This window comes from Molothrus ater, chromosome 18 (assembly GCF_012460135.2).
Source record: "Molothrus ater isolate BHLD 08-10-18 breed brown headed cowbird chromosome 18, BPBGC_Mater_1.1, whole genome shotgun sequence".
Classification (NCBI taxonomy): Eukaryota; Metazoa; Chordata; class Aves; order Passeriformes; family Icteridae; genus Molothrus; species Molothrus ater.
In genome coordinates, this window is record NC_050495.2 from 1,668,054 (window position 1) to 1,688,315 (window position 20,262).

At 45.0% G+C, this 20,262-nt stretch overlaps 1 protein-coding gene across 1 annotated transcript in view; it reads right to left on the bottom strand.

The window, feature by feature from the left end:
- LOC118693081 (transmembrane protein 132B-like) overlaps positions 1–20,262 on the bottom strand; it is a 221,872-nt gene that overhangs the window by 108,962 nt on the left and 92,648 nt on the right. The window contains exon 3 of the mRNA XM_054516802.1: positions 15,407–15,547. Coding sequence (XP_054372777.1) covers positions 15,407–15,547 — 141 coding nt within the window. The remainder of the gene's footprint in view (positions 1–15,406; positions 15,548–20,262) is intronic.

The window sequence follows — 20,262 nt, forward strand, 5'->3', positions numbered from 1 at the left end:
CACCTGCGCCCTGCCCTCCTCACCTCACCCTGCTGCTGGTTAAAGCATGTAATGAGCCACCTTAATGAAGAGTTGCTAAAATCCCCTTCAATTGTTTCCTCCTCGACTAAAGACACATCTGGGCAGTCCTGAATCGCCACCAGGAGTCAAGAGGTGCTTCACCAGGGCAGCAATGGGGTGAAAAACCTGCAACAATCAGATCAGCCACAGTGCTGAGGGAGACAACAGCCCACAAGGAAGGTGCTGCCCAACAATGCATGAAAAGTTCATCCCAGAGCATGATCCCACCTTGCAGACAACAAACAGCAAAGAAACACCAAGAAAAGAAAGTGGAGATTTGAGCCAGGGTTCACCCAGCACAACAACTCACCTCCCACACCAAGCATGGAATGAAACCCCTGCAGCAGGAATTACAGGGCAGCTGTTGTACAATTTCTATACCATTTCCATCCTCTCACTTTATGGGAGAACATTTCACCCCTACAAGGCTGCATTCAAGGCTGACAGCAGAACCAGCAGTGGGATTCCTTGCCCAAAGTCCTTAACAAAGTTTGCTGCCTTTGAAAGTGCGTTCTGTAAATTCTGTTCCTCCGTGCTCTCTGCTGCGCGTGCTCAGAGGGAAAGGCAGGGTGTCTGCAGGACTCCTGACCTCACAACCCCCCCGCGCCTTCTCCTGCAGCCACAGATCCACACAGAGCCACCCCTGCTGCTGCCTGCACCCAGAAAATGGAACTGGATGAGGGCATTGCAGGTTACTCGAGTCCCCAGAGAAATCAGCAGGAGTTTTTTCACTCACCTCCTTAGGAACAAAACCTCTCTGAATAATTCCTGCCTCCCACCAGTCTGCTGCTCAAAAATCTTTTTGGCTGGGATTCATCAAAGCAAGCCATAAAATTTCAGTGAATCTAATTTAGGCTTAGGGTCAAGTGTGTGGCACCTTAAACCCCCTAGAATTTTACTTTATTTTCAACAAAATTAATTTTTCAAAGCATGTAAGGAAGTGAAAGTAAGACAAGTATCTCTGCCTTGAAAATTTGTCTTGTATCATCTTCATTAGCATCTGTCACATTACACCCAGAGATAGAGTTTGCTGTGAGTGACAGAACGTGGCAAGTCAGGACATGCAGGTGTGTGACAAACAAAATCAGTGTAATCATGAGGCTCAGAAAATTGCTTTTAATGTCATGTTTATAGATGTAATTCTGTAAAATTACCTGGGCAGGATATAGAAGGATTTTGCTTTACACAACTGCCTGGAAATCCTAAAATTGCAGGTATAGAGGTGGGACTTCACTCACATTTTACTGCAAGGACATAATGCAGGAAGTAAAGATGTGTCAAGCAGCAAAGTGACCTTTTAAATACTGGTAAATAAAATGGCATTTTATTCCAATTCTTTCCAGTCAATGGTGGGAAAAGGTTTTAAACACAAGTCAAGAGTTGAGGAGGGGACTGGGAACAGAACTTTGCAGCCCATCCCACAGACAGTCTAGGACCTACAGCAAATATGTGAAAAACATCACATTTGTAACTAAAAATAAAATGCCACTTCATTTGGTGGCTGTGCAATAGTGATTTCATACAGTGCCATTAAAAGTAAAATTCAAACAGGAGGAACTGCTGAGTGCTGCTAAACTGCAGAATTTTTAAGTTCTTTTGAGGCAAGAACATGTCAATCTTTTATATGTCTGCAAAATGCCATGAACATCTACAGCAGTCCATAAATCATAAAGGGAACGATACAAGCAAACAGGAATTATGGGATCTTATCTCTCTGGCAGATTTTGCCCTATGGATAAAGTAGCTTACAAAGCAATAATGGAATATTATCAGCAAAATAAAGTTTTAGTGGCTTTTCATTCTTAGCAGCATTTTCCTAGCACCATGTCAATAGAAGCAAAGCTTCATCTGGGACCAAAAAGTTCTGATTTGCATTTGTTATCATGCAAAATGAGATTTTATTCTGCCCTTGCCTTCAGAAACACTGCATAAGATCATGCATAAGATCAGATCACAAAATTAAAACAATTTATTGTACTGGAAGTCTCTTCTGTTGGTCTTGGCCAAGTTCCCAGTTCAAGTGATTAGTGAAAGCACAGAAATGCTAATTAGCAGGGCAGGCTCCTCAGAACCCGCCCCGTTTGTGTTCAGGGGGTATTAACAGGTAGACTAACCATGCTCTCACTAAAATTACTGTCTGCTCCATCATTAATCACCAAGACAGGAAATTCAATGAGCACTTTCAGCAGACAGATAATTTATGCCTGGAGCTGAAGCCCTCCCTGCCTTGGTGTGGTCCTTCAGCGAGGGCCCAAGAGCATCAGCAGCTCACAGACATGAAAATCACACCCTGCAGCCCATCTGAGGATTCCCACAGCTCTAACTGCTCTTTCTTTGCTCTCCTTTTTGAGTCTCATGAAATTTTCAAGACTTTTCATCAGTCAAAACAAGCAGAATCTTACTTTTTACATTCAAATGCAAGAGCAATCCTTCTTCAGAATCACTTGACTCCAGAAGTCTGGGATTTTGAATGTAAATATTTGAGAAGACATGATAGAAAAAGTGACTTGTCAATGTGCATCATCATCACTACTTAATAAAACCCCTCTGTGCATGAGTACCAGCACTGTCCTGGTGTTTTATGGTAAATGGGTGGAACCAAAGCCGAAATAACAACCAAATAAAGCTTTGGTTAGCAGGAAACCAAACTAGATTAGCTATGAAGGGAAATGTCTTTCATGTCATCAGATAAAGAGTTGCTCCCTGGTTTTTGTCAAACATCAGCTGCTGGTGTGAATTCAGAGCTCCCCTCTTGATCTCCCAAAATCAAATGGTCCCACAAACTTTAGGAAAACCTTGCAGCATGAGACCTCCAAAAAAAGGAAACTTTCCATTGCAAAAAGCGCTCAGGAAACAGCAGCATAATTGGCTGCATGAGAGAGAACATCCAAAAAGCAATTAAAGGCTCCTCCTGGACTGGGCCTAACCCTGCCACGTCCCAACTGCAACACACACTTCACATTCCAGAAGGCAGCTCCCACATAATGGTTCAGCAACCTACACTGCTGCCAGGAATAGAAAAGTACATCAGACTTCAGCAATTAAGTTTTTCTGTGCTACATAAGCAGGAGAAGAACCATACAAAGAAAATAGCAGCACAGAAGATGAACAGGATGAATTACAGGCATCAGCAGTAACAGATAAAAGAATAGCTGCTTTCTTTCATTCAATAATGTATTTGGAGGAGTAAAGCTTGTGCTGACAATGAAAAATGTAACAAGTGGGACTACAAATAAATTGCAGTTAGCATTCATTTCGTCAGAGAGAGTCCAAAATTCAGCTTAAGGTTCACATTTTGTAGAAAATTTCTACCTAGGTCAAAGACTTATCCTACAATTTAGGTCACAATAGACCTTGAAATTGAATTTTATTTGGAGTGGGAGGACAGATCGGGTTAAGGAAGGTCAGGCTTGCCAAAAACCATTTTAGTTTTGTATTTAAGCATGAATTATGAGCAAGGGGGAAGAAAAATAGTAAAATATAAATGGGGGCTTTTGTGTGTTACTATGCTTTGTTAAAAGAATCCTTATCTACAGTGTAAAAGGTACTAGAATCTAATCAACTGCTCCCAGCAGGAAGCCAGGAGTAGCACTTAGAGAGTGCAGCAGACTGCCATATAATCATGGCTGCAGCAGAATTACAGCTCACAGAAGCCCAGCACTCCTGTTGATCTCTGCTGGAGCTTCGGGGTGGAGGGAGAGGAGGAGGAGGAGGGAAGAAGTCCAGCAGACATCCCCTCATCAAAAAAGGGAAACTACAGGATTAACTGGGGCCAGCCCCAAAGCTTCACCAGTGCACTCAATCACAAGAGGCAAAACCACAAATTGTTCCACTGCAGGTGATCAGCTCCTTGTTCCATTCAGCTGGTTCCATTCAATTCCTGCTCCCACCCATCCAGTTCTCCAGCTCTTTATACTATTTATTGCTATATATAAATATAAATATATTTTGTAAAAGTATCAGAGAGTTTGTTCTGTAAAACACCAAGAAAGGAGCCCTCCAGTGGCTTTCAACCTTCATGCAAAGAATAAAGGTACAAATGCCTGGATAGCTCCAAATCAACAGGCATCTGCTGGTGTTTTCAGCTTCTGAGAAAACATTGGACACTTTTTTCCCCTCCACCACAGTCTTTTCAGAACATGTCTGTGTTCATCTGGCTTGGGGTTGCCATGCATGTAAAACATGAGTGGTTGGAAGAGCTGAGCTAATTGTGGAGCAGCAAACAGCTCCTCAAAGGGAGCTCAGATCTCCAGAACAGCCCCTGGAAATGCTGCTTTGGGATGGAGGACAGCGAGGTGAGGGAAAGATAAATGTTCAGGGTGTGCAGGGAGGAGCAGAGCTCTGGCTCCTGCCTGAATCAGATGCTGGGCTGGGACAGCTCTCATTTCATGCAAGTGTCAACTTTTCAGCATTGCTGAACCCCAGGGAGCTCTCAGGCTGATGTACACATTGCTGACCACACTGCAGAGGGGCAGGGCCTCCCATTTAAGGAAAATCCTGAATAAAGGTGCCCAAAACAGAGAGAACAGCTGCCCTCTGGCTTCCTGAGCGCCAGCTGAGGCTCTGTAATGAGCTCCCCAAAAATCTGTCCCTGAAACAAGCACAAGTCCACTGGCACCTGGGGACAGCATCCTGCAGGTGACTCCACACCAGCACAGGTACCAGAGATGGATTTTTGGAGCCTGTGGAATTGACTAATAAACAGCTCATAACACTAGGATGACAATTGGTAATCAAATGAAAACATTCAGTATGAAAGAAGTCATTTTCTCCTACAAGGTGTTGTTAAGCAGCAGTCACAAGGTGTTGTTGACTGAATAAATAACAATTTTCATTATTAAGGCATTCATAGTCAGTATGTTCCATACTCATCATTATCATTTTTATTAAAAAAAAAAAGTCTACTTTTCCTTTATGGCAAGGCTTGGGAATGACAGATGATCCATCAGCTTATCTGCTGATTTTTAATGACAGCATTTTGCATTCATTATTCCCTACTTAAATGACTCTTTTTAAAAGAGGAATAACTTATTTCTTGCTCTGGTTACTAGAGAAATTAACTGGTACACCATTAAGAAGTGCTTGTCTAACAAAAAGCTACACCAGTCACAGACTTAGAGAACCAGCAAGGACATAAATTGTCCAAGAGGGAGAGTGAAAACAGGAGCCCATATATCCAAAAACCTCCACTCTCCCCTCACTGCCAAGGTCAATACTTCCAGATTTAAATCTCTGCACCGAAAACTCCCAAGAGAAAGGACAAAATAATTCTTTAGGCTTGTGCAGGGCTGATGGCTCCCTGAGCCGAGGTGGGGGAAGCCTTGGGGCAGGCAGGGTCCCCCTGTCCCTGTGCCCAGGGATATTTCCCAGGGAAATCACAGCTCCAGCTCAGGCAGCAGCTCAGCAGCGCTGGGAAATCACTGATCAGGGACTGAGCTCTGCCAGCCCTGCTGCTGCCCCCCAGCCAACGCAGCCAAAGAGCCCAAAAATGCAGCGCCCAGAGCACACATGCAGCAGAGCAACCCCCAGCAGCAAAGCTCTCCCTGGGACTTGTACGTGCCCAGCGTTTTAGCCCAGTGAGCCCAAGAACTCCAGAAGAATTAAACCAGTTCATTAATTACATCAACAACAACAACAACAAAAAAAATATCAAAAAAAAGAAAGGCATTTTTGCAAGATCAAGTTATTGGCAGTTGGTTTTAAGGGAAGCTTTTTTGCTAAAGCTTTAGTGATTTGCCTTAATGACTGCAATATTTCACAGCAAAGCCCTGAACAAGTGTCCTGGGAAAATCCACACAGACCAGCTTGGAGAAAGAACAAACACAGCTTCTGAGTGTGAGTTCCCAAAGACAGGACTTTGGGAATGACATGCCCAAATAAAATGGTATTTTCAGCCAAGTGCCAAGGGGAGGCTCCCCTGTTACAGGCCCAGGGAGATGAGCTGGTGAACAGTCCTGCTGCAAAGTGCTTAACTCCCATTTAATGCTCTTCTCGAATAAACACCAGTGTTACAGAAACAAACAAAAATCACATGCTGACACTGACAAAAGCACCAGCCAATTTTCATGTTTTCATTTTACAAGAGTTTATAACTTTTCACGTTAACTATAAAAAACATAAACATAAAAAGTTTGTAACTTTTTAAGTTGTAAACACAGGTGAGGCATATTAATGGCAAAATGAGTGCAAAATTCTAACTAAAGCAAAAAATAATTTATGCAAAGTTAATGCTGGGCTGTTTTATAATGTGTTTGGCACAGATGATTCGAATAAATCAATGTAACAAACTTAATATTTGCCTGTCTAGCAACAGCACCTCCTAACAATAAAATGAGTTTAAGTTTTGGCTAAATGCCTAATAAATGAGTTGTTAGCTTTTGTACTTTAATGCACTGGCTATTAAGTAAGCAAGTCAACACATCACGAATGGAATCCAAATGTGTGCACTAGGCTTTGCTACCAGCCAAACTCATAAACTGGTAAAAGAGGGAATTAAACACACCTCAAACACCAGCTCCCCGATTTCACATTCATTCAATAATCTTTTCCAGTCTATTATATCAAAGAACAATCCAATTATGGTACTTAAATCCCTGTGCACAGTTGCCAAAAATAATTTCCTTAGCAACACTTGAAATATCCCCAGAAACGTTCCCACATTACAGAAAATTCCAGTTTCTGATTTCCACAGTATTTCAGGTGTGACACACTAATGCCTGTCATTACACAGAACGTGGCTCACCATCAAGACTTATATTTTCTGCAGATTGGTGTCTCTAATTGCAGGCTCTGAGCACCTCCTTTATCATCACACCTGCCATGAAAAACGAGACAGGTACTTCAGAGCAAGTGGGTACTTAAGTGGCACCCTACATCAAGGGGCTCTCCTGAGGCTGGAATAGGTTTGCAAGCTGGGACTGCATTAAAAAGTACAATATTTACAGAACAATCAGGTCATGCTTCTGTGGCATAAGGGTTTGGATCACATCTCCTCCCTCCCTCTGGGGTTTCCATAAGGATCCATGAAGATTTCCCACCAATGAGGGGATGGAAATTATCTCGAGGTGCTGCACAGAAACCTGAACTTGTGCAGACCCCACATTTACAAGATGTTTTGTACTAAGAACTGTATTTCCTGGGTATTCACCCCAACAAACACCAAGGAAAAGGCTACTTCAACCCATCAAGGGAAAAAGGTAATTAAATAATGGAAAAAAACCCCAAAATCCAACACACAACCACTGTGGTCCTGGAGTCAGGACTCATTCTGAGTGAGGAGTTCAGCAGCCATGGTTACCTGGGCTTTATCACTCACACTTCAGCTGTCAATTAGCACGGCTGCCAAGTGCCACAGATCTCTGCAAAGCTCTAGAAAGTCCCCAGAACTGGGCAGATTTTGGTCATGGAACCTCCTGAGGCAGCCCAGGTGCCATCACCCCCATGGCCATTGAACACAGTGCCCAGGAGGAGCAGGCAGGCCGGCAGCAGAGCCTCGGGGAGCCCTGATCACTGTGGATGTGCCCTCATTCCCTTTGGCACCCAGGGTGGAACCACGCAGCTCCAGAGGGTGAGCAATGATTTCAGCAGCCACTCACTCATCTGCGTGCGCTGCAAATTGGCTCCCAGCCTCCCTGCCACATTCCTGCAGTCCTAATTATACAGACCACCCTACCCTGAAATTAAACTTTCCCAACTGTTACATCAATATTAAGCTTCACGTTGAGGAATGATACACCCAAGACCGAGGTAATTAGGTCAAATTAAAAAACAAGACTAATTTCAGAATGATTTGGTTCGCTTTTCTGCTGCTCAGAATAGGGTTTGGATCAGGTTCTATGGACTACACTCATGAAGAGTTCATTTAAGCCACTCCTTTGCATGTTGCCCTCTGCACCAGGAAGAGACCAAAGGGTCTGGAGTTCCAATGTTTGGGTTTTGTTGCCTTTTTTTTTTTCCCTACTATTTTTCTAATTCACTGTAGTCCCATTAAAAAAATGCTGCCAAAAGAAATTCTCTGCATTTTCTCTGGATTTGCACAAAGCTTTCTACCGGTTTGGCAAGTCCAGAGATCTTTATCAAACATTAATTTTCTAAGTAATTTTCATGCCTCTGTTTGTATTGAGTTCTTCCACCAAGACATTCCTTATTTTCCAAAATTTCCAGCCAACAGAACATTGACTGCACACCAGGCTGCTCCAGCTACCAGAGGTGCATTTGTTCAAAAATATTCTTTTGGGTCATAACACGGGATGGAGTAAGATGGAGCAGGAAGAGTGGCTCAGCCATCCCCTTCCTGGGCTGGTGAAACAGGGCCAGGAGCAATTATCTGCTCTGGCAGCCACTGCCCCAGCTCTGCTGGGGCTCTACCACAGCAGCACTGAGCCCAGGAGAGAGGCAGAAACAGCCATCCCAAAGAGCTGGCTGGCCAGGGGGAATCCATGTGGCTTCCAGGATATTAGGCTCCCTACAGGAGATGGAGACAATTTCATTGTTCTTGGCCTTGAATGGAAAAAAAAAAAAAAAGGAAAAAAAAAATGAAAGTGGAAAAAAGACCCTCCAGAAATGCTGTTTGATCCTCACACCAGAGTTTTCTACAATAAGCTGTCCCTCCCACTGCTGTTAATTTGTCTATTATTTTTATGTCCTCTCTCAGCTGCTGTGAGGAGTCAGTGCTTTCATCTAACAGGAACATTGCCAAGCTGGCCTGGCTTCTTTCACACAAAAAGGCTGAGATGTAAGGAATAAAGGTTGGTTAAAATTCTTCTAATTCAGGTTTTCTTTGTGACTCAGTGGAATTGCTAATGTTTGAAAATGTGAAAATGCTCCTCACTGGACACTCCTCACACAAAGAACAGACTCTGTCACTTACAGCAGAGGTCACAGCCTGGAAACTGCTGCATTAAAGATAAAATCCCCTCCATCAATGGCTCAAGGGACAGAGCAGCCTTGGGGGTGGCCAAAGGCCAGGAAATCCTGCAGGACCTAAAGGCCATGGGCATCCTACAGCCACAGCACATTTCCTTGCCCAAAACACCTCTGACCTGAGGAAAGTGCCTAAGAAGAGGAGGGAAAGACCCAAATACACAGCACCACAGCATTTGTGGCTTCTCCCCACACCTTAAGCACCCCTAATTTTTAATTCAGAGCTTTCCTTCTTCCAAACCAGCTGAAGTCTGGCTTCATGGAAATATGGCTTTCATGGTGGCAAGAGTTCCTGAGGAACTCCAATGTCCTCACCTACAGCAGCCTGGCAGAGGGTGACAGCAGTGGTTTTCCCTCCCACTACCTGCCTTTTTCCCTCCCCATCTCCCTGGCTTTATCCCTCCCCATCTCCCTGGCTTTTCCCTCCCACTCCCTGGCTTTTCCCTCCCACTCCCTGGTTTTTCCTTCCCCATCTCCCTGGTTTTTCCTTCCCCATCTCCCTGGTTTTTCCTTCCCCATCTCCCTGCCTTTTTCCCTCCCATCTCCCTGCCTTTTTCCCTCCCCATCTCCCTGGTTTTTTCCCTCCCCATCTCCCTGTTTTTTTCCCTCCCCATCTCCCTGTTTTTTTCCCTCCCATCTCCCTGCCTTTTTCCCTCATCTCTTCTCAATTCTTTCCTGCCTGCCTTCCACACCTCCCTGTGTTTCCTTTCTCCCCCTGCTCCTCTCACTCATTCCCTTTCTGGTGCTCTGTGAACTCCATGGCACCCAGCCCACTGCCTTTGCATGGCCTGAAATAAGACCCAGCAAGGCTGGCTGGCTGCAGCAGTTACTGCTCTTTTGTGCACAGCAACACATGCAATTGATCTTCTGTCAGACAAGTGCTGCTGCTGGTGGCACTTTACACACTGGCTGTCCTGGGGCCAGGCGGGTTCCTGTGGCAATAAACACATCAGGAAGTGTTTGAGTGCACGGCCTGATGCCTTCCCCAGGGTGGGGAACAGCACTCTGTGTGTGTACACTGGCTGCAGCCCATCCTTCTGGCATTATTTATCTTCCAGGAGCTCCACAGCCTGCCCTGTGCTGAGCTGACACTGGGTACAGGCACAGCTCAGCCTCCAGGAGGCCAAGGCACTGCAGGCAATCAGCTCAGCCAAGGCCAGGCTCAGCCTGGAGAGGGGCATTGGGAGTCTCTGCCCCACAGCCCCTCTCTTGATGGCTTGGAGGGGACATCAGACCCAAGTCTGTCATTCTGGAGGGGAATTCAACACAGAAGCACCTCCAGGGAGCTCTGAGAGAGAATGCCCACCTGGCAGAGGGGGCTGAGCGCCCCAGGCTGCCCCTGGTTGGTTCTCGCCCCATGACGGGGGGACTGCAAGGTGCAGGGGGGAATGGAGCTCCCAGCAGGGCAGGGACAGCGGGCTCCCAGTGTCACCTGTGCCACAAACCCTGCCACAAACCCTGCCACAAACCCTGCCACAAACCCTGCAAAGTGAGCACAGAGAGAGCAGAACAAACCCTGCCACAAACCCTGCAAAGTGAGCACAGAGAGAGCAGAACAAACCCTGCCACAAACCCTGCAAAGTGAGCACAGAGAGAGCAGAACAAACCCTGCCACAAACCCTGCAAAGTGAGCACAGAGAGAGCAGAACAAACCCTGCCACAAACCCTGCAAAGTGAGCACAGAGAGAGCAGAACAAACCCTGCCACAAACCTGCCCAGGTGAGCACAGAGAGAGCAGAACAAACCCTGCCACAAACCCTGCCACAAACCCTGCCACAAACCCTGCAAAGTGAGCACAGAGAGGGAAGAACAAACCCTGCCACAAACCTGTCCAGGTGAGCACAGAGAGGGAAGAATAAACCCTGCCACAAACCCTGCAAAGTGAGCACAGACAGGACAGAACAAACCCTGCCACAAACCCTGCAAAGTGAGCACAGAGAGGGAAGAATAAACCCTGCCACAAACCCTGCCACAAACCCTGCCACAAACCCTGCAAAGTGAGCACAGAGAGAGCAGAACAAACCCTGCCACAAACCCTGCAAAGTGAGCACAGAGAGAGCAGAACAAACCCTGCCACAAACCCTGCAAAGTGAGCACAGAGAGGGAAGAACAAACCCTGCCACAAACCCTGCAAAGTGAGCACAGACAGGACAGAACAAACCCTGCCACAAACCTGCCACAAACCCCGTCCAAATGAGCACAGAGAGGGAAGAACCCCAGCTCTCGTTTTCAAGACATCCCCAAAGCTTTGAAAACAAAACCAAATGATCTTTCCTCAGCTGATCATCCATGCCAGCAATGCATATTTAATTTAAATAAATATATGCACAAATCTTAACTGGCAGCAAATTTTACATCTTTCTTTTGGCTGATATTCCTGGTTCAAAGAGTATTCACAAGCACAGGAAAAACAGTGAATTATTTTAAAACTGGAGGATGCATTTGCATGCCTATAAATACATAAAATAACTGCTTTTTCTGCTTCAAAGCTACATTAAAATTAGTTTTATAAAATAAGTTAATAATTTGAATTCTGTAAACACCTCTTAAAACAGTAAAGAAACTGAATGATCATAAGAGAATCTTAATTTTTCATTCATTTAAAGGCAGAGGATGTAAAATGTTAGAGCTGAGCTAGACTGCATCAATTTAAAAAATACATAAACTTCCAGGTAACAGAATAAATACTTCTGAGGACACCAAAAAAAAAAAAAAAGCCTTCTGAAGATTTCACTCTTTCTACTTCTGCATACTGAGTGCCCCTCATGCAAGTTTAATTTATGCAGTGACAGATATCCTGAGAGACAGAAGCTGTATTAAAGACATGAAGATAAAATAATCCCAAGGTGAGAAGCACCACTTTGGTCTCAAAAACACTCAGCACTACAGGTTAAATCAATTTGATTAACTTTGCTAGTTAGCATAAATATAACCTTCCTGATTAAAATACTAGTTTGTCAAGGATCAGACTCTCCTTACCTGGTAATAATCCAATCCAATTAAATGGCTGTTCCTGAGGAAGGAAAATCATCTCTCAGTATAAAATTCCCTTTCAGAGCTGTTGAAACTCTCTGGCCCAAGTTTTTGTCTTGGTGCCACCTCCTCTGTCCTGAACCACGGGCTGGGTCACATGAAGAGTTTGCTCTTCAGCTTTCCAGCAAGGAGAACACCAAGCAGCATGAAATATGTTCTGTTCTGGAGCCTTTCAGATGAGACCATGGAAACTCAGCTCCTGCTCAGCACTGATTTGAAATAACCTAATCCTATAAAATGCTAAATCACCCTGGCAAAGCTCCTGCAGTCCTGTTCCTGAGGATATCAGCCCTGAGTTATGGGGTACCACAGCTTGCCAGGATGGACCAGGCTCTCAGGGCATTTTTTCAAGCCCTCTTGCCCTGGTCCCACTGCAGGCTAATTTGTGGCATGTTCCTGAAATGCTTCCAGAGAACTCTCAGGAGCACAAGAACTGCAAGGCTCCATCCATCTTTTGGCAAACGCAGTGGAAAAAACCTGCACGGTTTTGCAAAGTGGGATCTGCTTGCAGGAAACCACCAAGGACTCGTGTCTGGTAAACTCCCAAATTTTGGCTATTTCAAGGGCGTTTCTTGCACTGATCCAGCACTGAGAGCACTGGGTAAGATCCCAGCCCTTCAGCAGCTCAGCTGTTCTGCACAGAGGGCTGGAAACACCTGATTTTCAGCAAAGCCCACCAGCCCTGACTCCCCTGCACTCAGAGCAGAAATCCACACAGATCCTTCCCCATGGAAGTGCTGGGTCCCAGCTGCAGGCACAGAGCAGAATTGTTTGTGCTTGAAGAATAAATGGTGTCTTTTTGAACCAAAACACTGCTGCTTCAACTATCCCACCAAAATGAGATTCTCAGAGTTCTGCCCCAAGGACAGAGCTCGAGGGAGAAGAGGCACAGATGGCAAGAACCAATCTCCTCACTCAATGAGTGACAAAAACCTCCTTTGAGATAGCAAAAGTAAAGGCAAAGCAAGGCTCCACACAGATGAGAAAAGATGTGGGCAAATATACTGGTGTGTGTGTATTTAAAATAAATCTCTTCTTTTTATGCTCTTTGTTCAACTGCATTATCAAAAAAGAGGTTTTAAATACAAGCTTATGAGACTACTAAAGAGGTGAATTTATGAATGTATTCCTAACAAAACACACTCTTGAAGGCTTTAATCTGTGAATTGTGACAACCATGGACAAAATGGATTTTTAATAGAATATAATGTAAACTGCCTGAAACACTGTGATAAGGAATTTTTTTTTAAGTAATGCACAAAAAAGGCAACGATGCACTCTGCATGAAAGGAGGAAAGGTCTTAATTTAAAGCATTTTAATGGACACTCAATTTGCGTAGGGAAATGTGAGAAATGGAGATGAAAACCTCCTGATAGCAGCACCACTGCAGAGGGGAGAGGGAGGAAGATTAGAAAAGTAAGCAAATTTGAAAATGCTCCAGCTGATAACAGGGGCTGAAAGGAATGCAGACAGGATTAAACATGTCAGAGCCCAGAGCCCTGCTCTCCCTGCAGGCTCTGGCTGTCAGGGGCTCTTATCAGAGCTGAGCACTGGCAGAGCACAGCCCAAGAGCAAGGCAGACCTGCCCGGGGTGAAGGGCACCAGGAGGGCACAGATCTCACCCAGCCAGGGTGGCTGTGGCTCCTGGGGGTTTCTCAGTGTCCCCAAAGCTCCCAGAGCTGTGCCAGGGGCTGGTTGGGTTTTCCAGCCCGCACAAAGCCCAAGGGAGGCTCAAACCCACCATGAAGTCGGGCAAATCTTACCCAGAAATCAGCTAAGCTCAGCCCAGAGGCTCAGCCCTGGCTTGCCCACTGCTCCTCTACCAGCTGGGCCAGTCAGCAGAACTGAAATTAATTCCAAGAGAGAAAGAAGCACCTCCTCTGAGGTGGATGAACCATTCTGCTCACTGACAGCTTCTGCTCTGCCACAGAAGGGGCTGATCCTGCGCTCTCACCCAGACAGAAACTGCCCTCCATGAAGATCCTTGGATTCTAAAATGAACCAGCTCTAGTGACAATTCTATCACCTTGACTTTAATAGAAGCAAGTTCAGGTCTCCCATCATTTCAATGAAACAGCAGAACTTCTACATAAAACACTTGACATTCTTCAGAAGAAACAGGAGGACCATCATTATGACCAAAAAGACAAATTAAAGGAAAGATCAAAGTTAAATATTTACTCTAAGCACTACAATATTTGCAAATCTGGAAGTGATCTTTCAGCAGTTTCCATTTGCATACTTTAATTAATCCAAAAATATTAAACTAATCTCACAAAGGAAAGGGTCAAAGTATTAATTAACTTGAGATGCATTGCTTTTCTGCAATTTAACAGTTCAACACAAAGCAAAACTCAGTTTTAATAAAAACTAAGTTACTGTGACAGGTATAATTTCATGGATTAGTGAAACCCCATACAAGGCAATAAGTTTCAATGTTCAGGCTATTTTTTTTTTGGTCCAACTTTAAAAATAGTCCCTTCATTTTGATTTCAGTAACATCAGATGACCTCAATCTTCCTTTGACCTCAGTATTTCACTTTTAAACTGATGGTTTTCCACCTTGCTCCAAAGGGAGCAGAGGTCGTGCTTGTTAGAGGAAAGAGCCTGATGGGGTTCACAGGGAGCAGACCCTGCCCAGCCACCTGTTGCTTTTTGGGACTGCCTAAAAACAGAGGGCAGATAAAATAAAAGGAATAAAAAGCAGTTATATTTATTGAAGGGCCTTCATTAAAGGGGAAGGCAAAGCCCCCCAGGGGCTACACCCAAAATGGACCACATTTCTCTGGTTTAGTTCCTTTTTTTTTTTCTGTTGGCTCTTTGGCAAGAGGAATTCTTGTCAAAGAACCCAATTCTCTGGTTCTGTTCATATTTTTTCTGCTGGCTCTTTGGCAAGAGGAATTCTCGTCAAAGAACCCAATTCATCAAAGAACCCAATTCTCTGGTTTAGTTCATATTTTTTCTGTTGGCTCTTTGGCAAGAGGAATTCTTGTCAAAGAACCCAATTCTCTGGTTCAGTTCATATTTTTTCTGTTGGCTCTTTGCAAGAGGAATTCTTGTCAAAGAACCCAATTCTCTGGTTCAGTTCATATTTTTTCTGTTGGCTCTTTGGCAAGAGGAATTCTTGTCAAAGAACCCAATTCTCTGGTTCAGTTCACATTTTTTCTGTTGGCTCTTTACAAGAGGAATTCTGCTGCCCCGAAGCGTCACGAGCAGCAGATGTCAGCTGGGACTGGGAGGGCGCTGCCTCCAGTTTAATTCAATAATCTATTCCCAAGAAGTGAAACCAAAGGGGAATAAAGCTCTCAGCAGATCACGTCTGGCTTTGCAGGGAGGCAGAGGAGCAGTGCTGCAGCTCACTGATGAGGTGTTTGTGTGTGTGGGGCTCACCTGTCGGTGGCGCCGGGGTCGTTGTGCACGCAGGTGAGCGTGGCCGTGCTCCGGGCGCTGTCCGTCTCCTCCTGCACTCCCCACTGGTCCGCATCGCTCACCCTGATGTCCGAGATCCTCACTCCTGGGCCCGTCCTGATCCTGTCGGGGACAGCAAGGATTGCCTTTGAGACACAGTGGAAATTTTCAAGAGGAAAAAAAAAAAAATTGAAATTTTTAGAAATCCGTTTTGGTTTAGGTGAAAGGTGCGTCTTTGAGTTAAGGCTGTAGTTTGCAAACGTTGCTGTTTAGTCTGATGCCTGTTCTCGTAAAAAGCCTAGGCTCAAAGAAACTGCTTCAGAGAAGGACAGTGATAAGGAGGGGGGGACAGACAGAGAGACAGAAACTGCTGTGAGAGCAGGTCAACCTGACCCAGGAATTCTTTCTGATAAAGAAAAATTAGCAGCAAATGTCACGTGAAATTTTTAAAAAATGGATATGTATGAACCTTTTGTGAAATTGTATGCACATGTATTTGAGAGGGGGATAAAAAGGGACCTGGAGTTCCCAGAGGCACACATGTCTTTTAGGGAGAGTAATCTCCATGTGCTGTAATAAACATACCAGCTTTACAACTTTCACAAAGTTGTGGAGTTTTGTTTGCCTCTGCAAAACGCCTTAGCCACAGATCAACCCAGAGAGGTGAACCAGGAGGCTGAGAGGAAATACTCCCTCTCCCATCAATAACAGGCTTCAACCACGAGTCACTCTGCTTTAAAAACATAAACCAGGTCCAGTCATTTACAGAGGTGAGGTATGAGTTTCATTACGTGCAAAGCCAGCCAACTTTAACTTGAGCAATGTGGAGAGATTAAGAATGGTTTCTGCTTCTGCAGCACCAGTCTGATACAAATGAAACAGATGTGATGAAGCATAAGTTGATTTAATTTGCTGTGTCTGTCCGGCAGTTTGAGATGGGGAATAAGAGCAATGGGATATAAAATACATCCTCCTGCCTGCAAACATTTGGGAGTGAGGTATCTCTGATATTAGGCATGTCTGCATGGAAAAAAAATGAGTTTCATTGCTCAAAGACCATAATGCAGGAAGGAGAGAAAAGGAGTAAGTTATCCTAGACTGAGGGAGGAAAACAATTATGTCATTGCAGCAGGATCTATCAAACTGGGCACATCAGACTGCTGCTGCCGAAAATAATATGATGCTGACATGGAAAACTTTGATTTCCTGAGAATGGCTACAGTTTGAGAGCAGTGTGGTAGCTGGGAAATGTCGCCGGGTTTGGGCTCAGAAAAAATAAAATTTGCCAAAAATAAAAAGTCCATGCTCCAGCGAGGCTCAGCGTTAGGAACAGATTGCCAAGGAATAGGAAACAAACTGCTTTTATTAGCAGGAACTTCATTTGTGCAGCTTGACTCCTGAAACAAGCCTGGGATTACAACAGGAGTGCTGCAAATATGCCTGGAGAACGATTAGGCAGAGAGAAACTGCTGCAGCGCCACGCGCGCCACTGCTGCGACTTAATTAATTAAAAGCAAAGCCAAGAGGGACCTTTTAGTTATATGGTGGAATGGAACAGCACTGCTGGGACCTGGAGTGTTATTTAACAGTGAGTTGTGATGGGTTTACCCCATGCCTCATGGCCAGTTGGTGCTCGTGTCACACCATTAAAAACTTCCTTGGAGCTCTGGCTGGGTTCACGGGCTTGGATCAAAGTGAGTTCACAGCTCCATGGGTGGTCTGTTCCTCTGAGAAGGAATTAATTCATCCTGCTTTTATGATATCCTTATTTTTGCCTGTAAGCCTTCAGTGACTTGATGGGTCAAATCCATGCCTGGCATAACCAAGCTGATGAAAAATATTCTCTGTAGCAGGACTGTACCTGATATTTTTATAATTGTGTCCTTCCTGCTTTCCCACAGGCATTCACATCTCCAAACAGCATTCCTCAAAGCTGATGTGCCCTTTCCTATCACCTCCTCTTCTTTTTTTAGAGGGACATTCACTTATTCTGTAGTAATTGCTCTGGACCAAATAATTCCTGCAAGACACCTTCATGGCTTCATTTCAGCCTGAGTTGTAATTCACATGAGATAGAGAATTAGGCCCTGAGCAAGGGATTCAATATTTTCTTTCATTAGTCAACCACTTTTGAAAAAAAAATCATTGGGACCTGGCAAAAAAAAAAAACCAAAACCAAAAAACCCAAACAAATCAAAGTACCTGTTTTTAAATTTTCTCTTACCCAGCCAAATTTGTATTTTTTTGAGAAATTCCTGTCACCATTCTCTCAAGTTCCCATTATTTTCTTGACAATGTGTCTGAAAACTTCTAACCTGACTTTTCACCCAGGTCAAATCCTGGTTAATTAAAGGTTGATTGAAGGGCAGGAGACGCTGGGGGGACAGGCACACCAGGACAGTTGGAACTTATCCACAATTTCAGGATTCATCAGCTTTTTCCCATCTGCCAGAAGCTCGTTATGTCCTCCTACACAGCTTTTGCACTGCAGAGAGCTTCACTCTGCAGCAGCTCCTTTGGTCTGTCCTGAACCAAAGCTGGGGAGGAAGAGGATGAGGAGCTACAATGAGGATGAGGAGCTACAACGAGGATGAGGAGCTACAATGATGATGAGGAGCTACAATGAGGATGAGGAGCTACAATGAGGATGAAGAGCTATGAGGATGAAGAGCTACAATGAGGATGAAGAGCCACAACGAGGATGAAGAGCTACAACGAGGATGAGGAGCTACAATGAGGATGAAGAGCTACAACAAGGATGAGGAGCTACAATGAGGATGAAGAGCTACAACGAGGATGAAGAGCTACAATGAGGATGAAGAGCTACAACGAGGATGAAGAGCTACAATGAGGATGAAGAGCTATGAGGATGAAGAGCTACAATGAGGATGAAGAGCCACAACGAGGATGAAGAGCTACAACGAGGATGAGGAGCTACAATGATGATGAGGAGCTACAATGAGGATGAGGAGCTACAACGAGGATGAAGAGCTACAACGAGGATGAAGAGCTACAACGAGGATGAAGAGCTACACTGAGGATGAAGAGCCACAACAAGGATGAAGAGCTACAATGAGGATGAAGAGCTACAACGAGGATGAGGAGCTACAGCGAGGATGAGGAGCTACAATGAGGATGAGGAGCTACAATGAGGATGAAGAGCCACGAGGATGAAGAGCTACAACAAGGATGAGGAGCTCCAATGAGGATGAGGAGCTACAATGAGGATGAGGAGCTCCAATGAGGATGAGGAGCTACAACGAGGATGAGGAGCTACAATGAGGATGAGGAGCTACAGCGAGGATGAGGAGCTCCAATGAGGATGAGGAGCTCCAGGATGCAGTTCCTGCACACCTGGGCAGGATTCAGGACCCCTGTGCAGCTCCTCCTGAAGCTGCTCCCCTTTGCCTCCATCAGGGGTGCTCACACAGACTGTGAGGATGCAGGAGCTCCAACACCCCCCTCTTTCTGCCCATCCAGCTGTCCCAGCCTCCTTCACGGACCCTGCACCCCAAACCACCGCGCCCCTGTTGGCCCAGCCCCTCAGCCAGGCAGCTTTGCTGTTCATCTCTTGTGTCTGAGCTGGGTTTTGCCATCAGGTGAGGCTCTCCAGGGCTGGCTTCCCCTCAGGGTGCCCCTTCAGAGGAGGCCCTGTGGTTTTTGCCCTGCTGGCTGTGCCCCCCTGCCTCTCTGGGTGAGCAGCAAGTGAACAGCGCTCGCCGCTCCCCGGGCACCTTTTCCAAAAGTGTCTCAGAATGCTGCATTTTAGGAAAAATTCCAGTCTAATCCCTTGCATTGCATCTGCTCTGGTGGGCTGAGACAAGATGTCATTTTGCATTTTTGGATATCAGTAGAGCCAGGAAGGTTGAAAGAAGGAAGAAACTACGTTTGGCTTCTCACTTAGTAAAAGTCAAGAAATTCAAATGAAACCAGCCTACATATGGGAGTTTGAGCCTACTGTTCCTCAGATAAGTGATTCATATCTTTAACTCTTCCCCCAAACTCCACAGGCACAAAAATTATTGTAAGTGTTGGGGACTGAGGCTTCAAAAAGGAGTAAGAAATTCCTAGCAGAGCTGCCATCAGCTGGAGAAGGGATGGTGAATGGCACGTGTGTGGGCCCTCCTCTGTGCCAGGCTTCAATTAGAAGCTTGGGTGGATCATTTAGTTTTCTTATACCTCCCTTCCCCACGTATAAAATACTGGAAAGTGTTGCTCTGCCAACTCAAAGGGAGCTGTAAGGATAAATGGAATTGCCTGAAAAAAAATCTGATGTCCTTTAAATTTGCCAGCTGACAAAAATTCTGCCATCTCTGTGCATGAAACTGTGTGGAAAGGAGCTGCTGAAGTATTTCATAGAGCCATGACCCAATAAGTGACTGTTACCACTAAGATGGCTTAATTACTTTTTTTTATAATTTTTGAAATGAGAGGGGCAAAAAAATTTCCATTTACTGTGGAATATAAAGATTCAAACGTGCTGGGCTGGATGGAGCAGCATTCCCAGCCTGCCAGCCTGGAACCAGAAACTCTTTTAAAATGCAATCCCTGCCCAAAATGTATTTGACCCTGTGAACTGAGCCAGGCTAAACCTCTTCTCTCATTTCTCCCAGCACAAGGAAAATGGGACAAGTAATCACCAGGGCTGGGAGGGGAAAAACTCAGAGCTGCAGGAGGGGTTTATGCACCCAGAACATGGTTTGGGAATTCCACGGCCTCCCAGTGAATTAAGTACAAAATCTGAAAGGTAAATCCTTGCTTGTCACACAGCCCCAGCCCCAAGCCTGGCAGCAGGAACTGGGAGGTAAAATCTTGGCAAAAGGAACTTTAAAATAGAA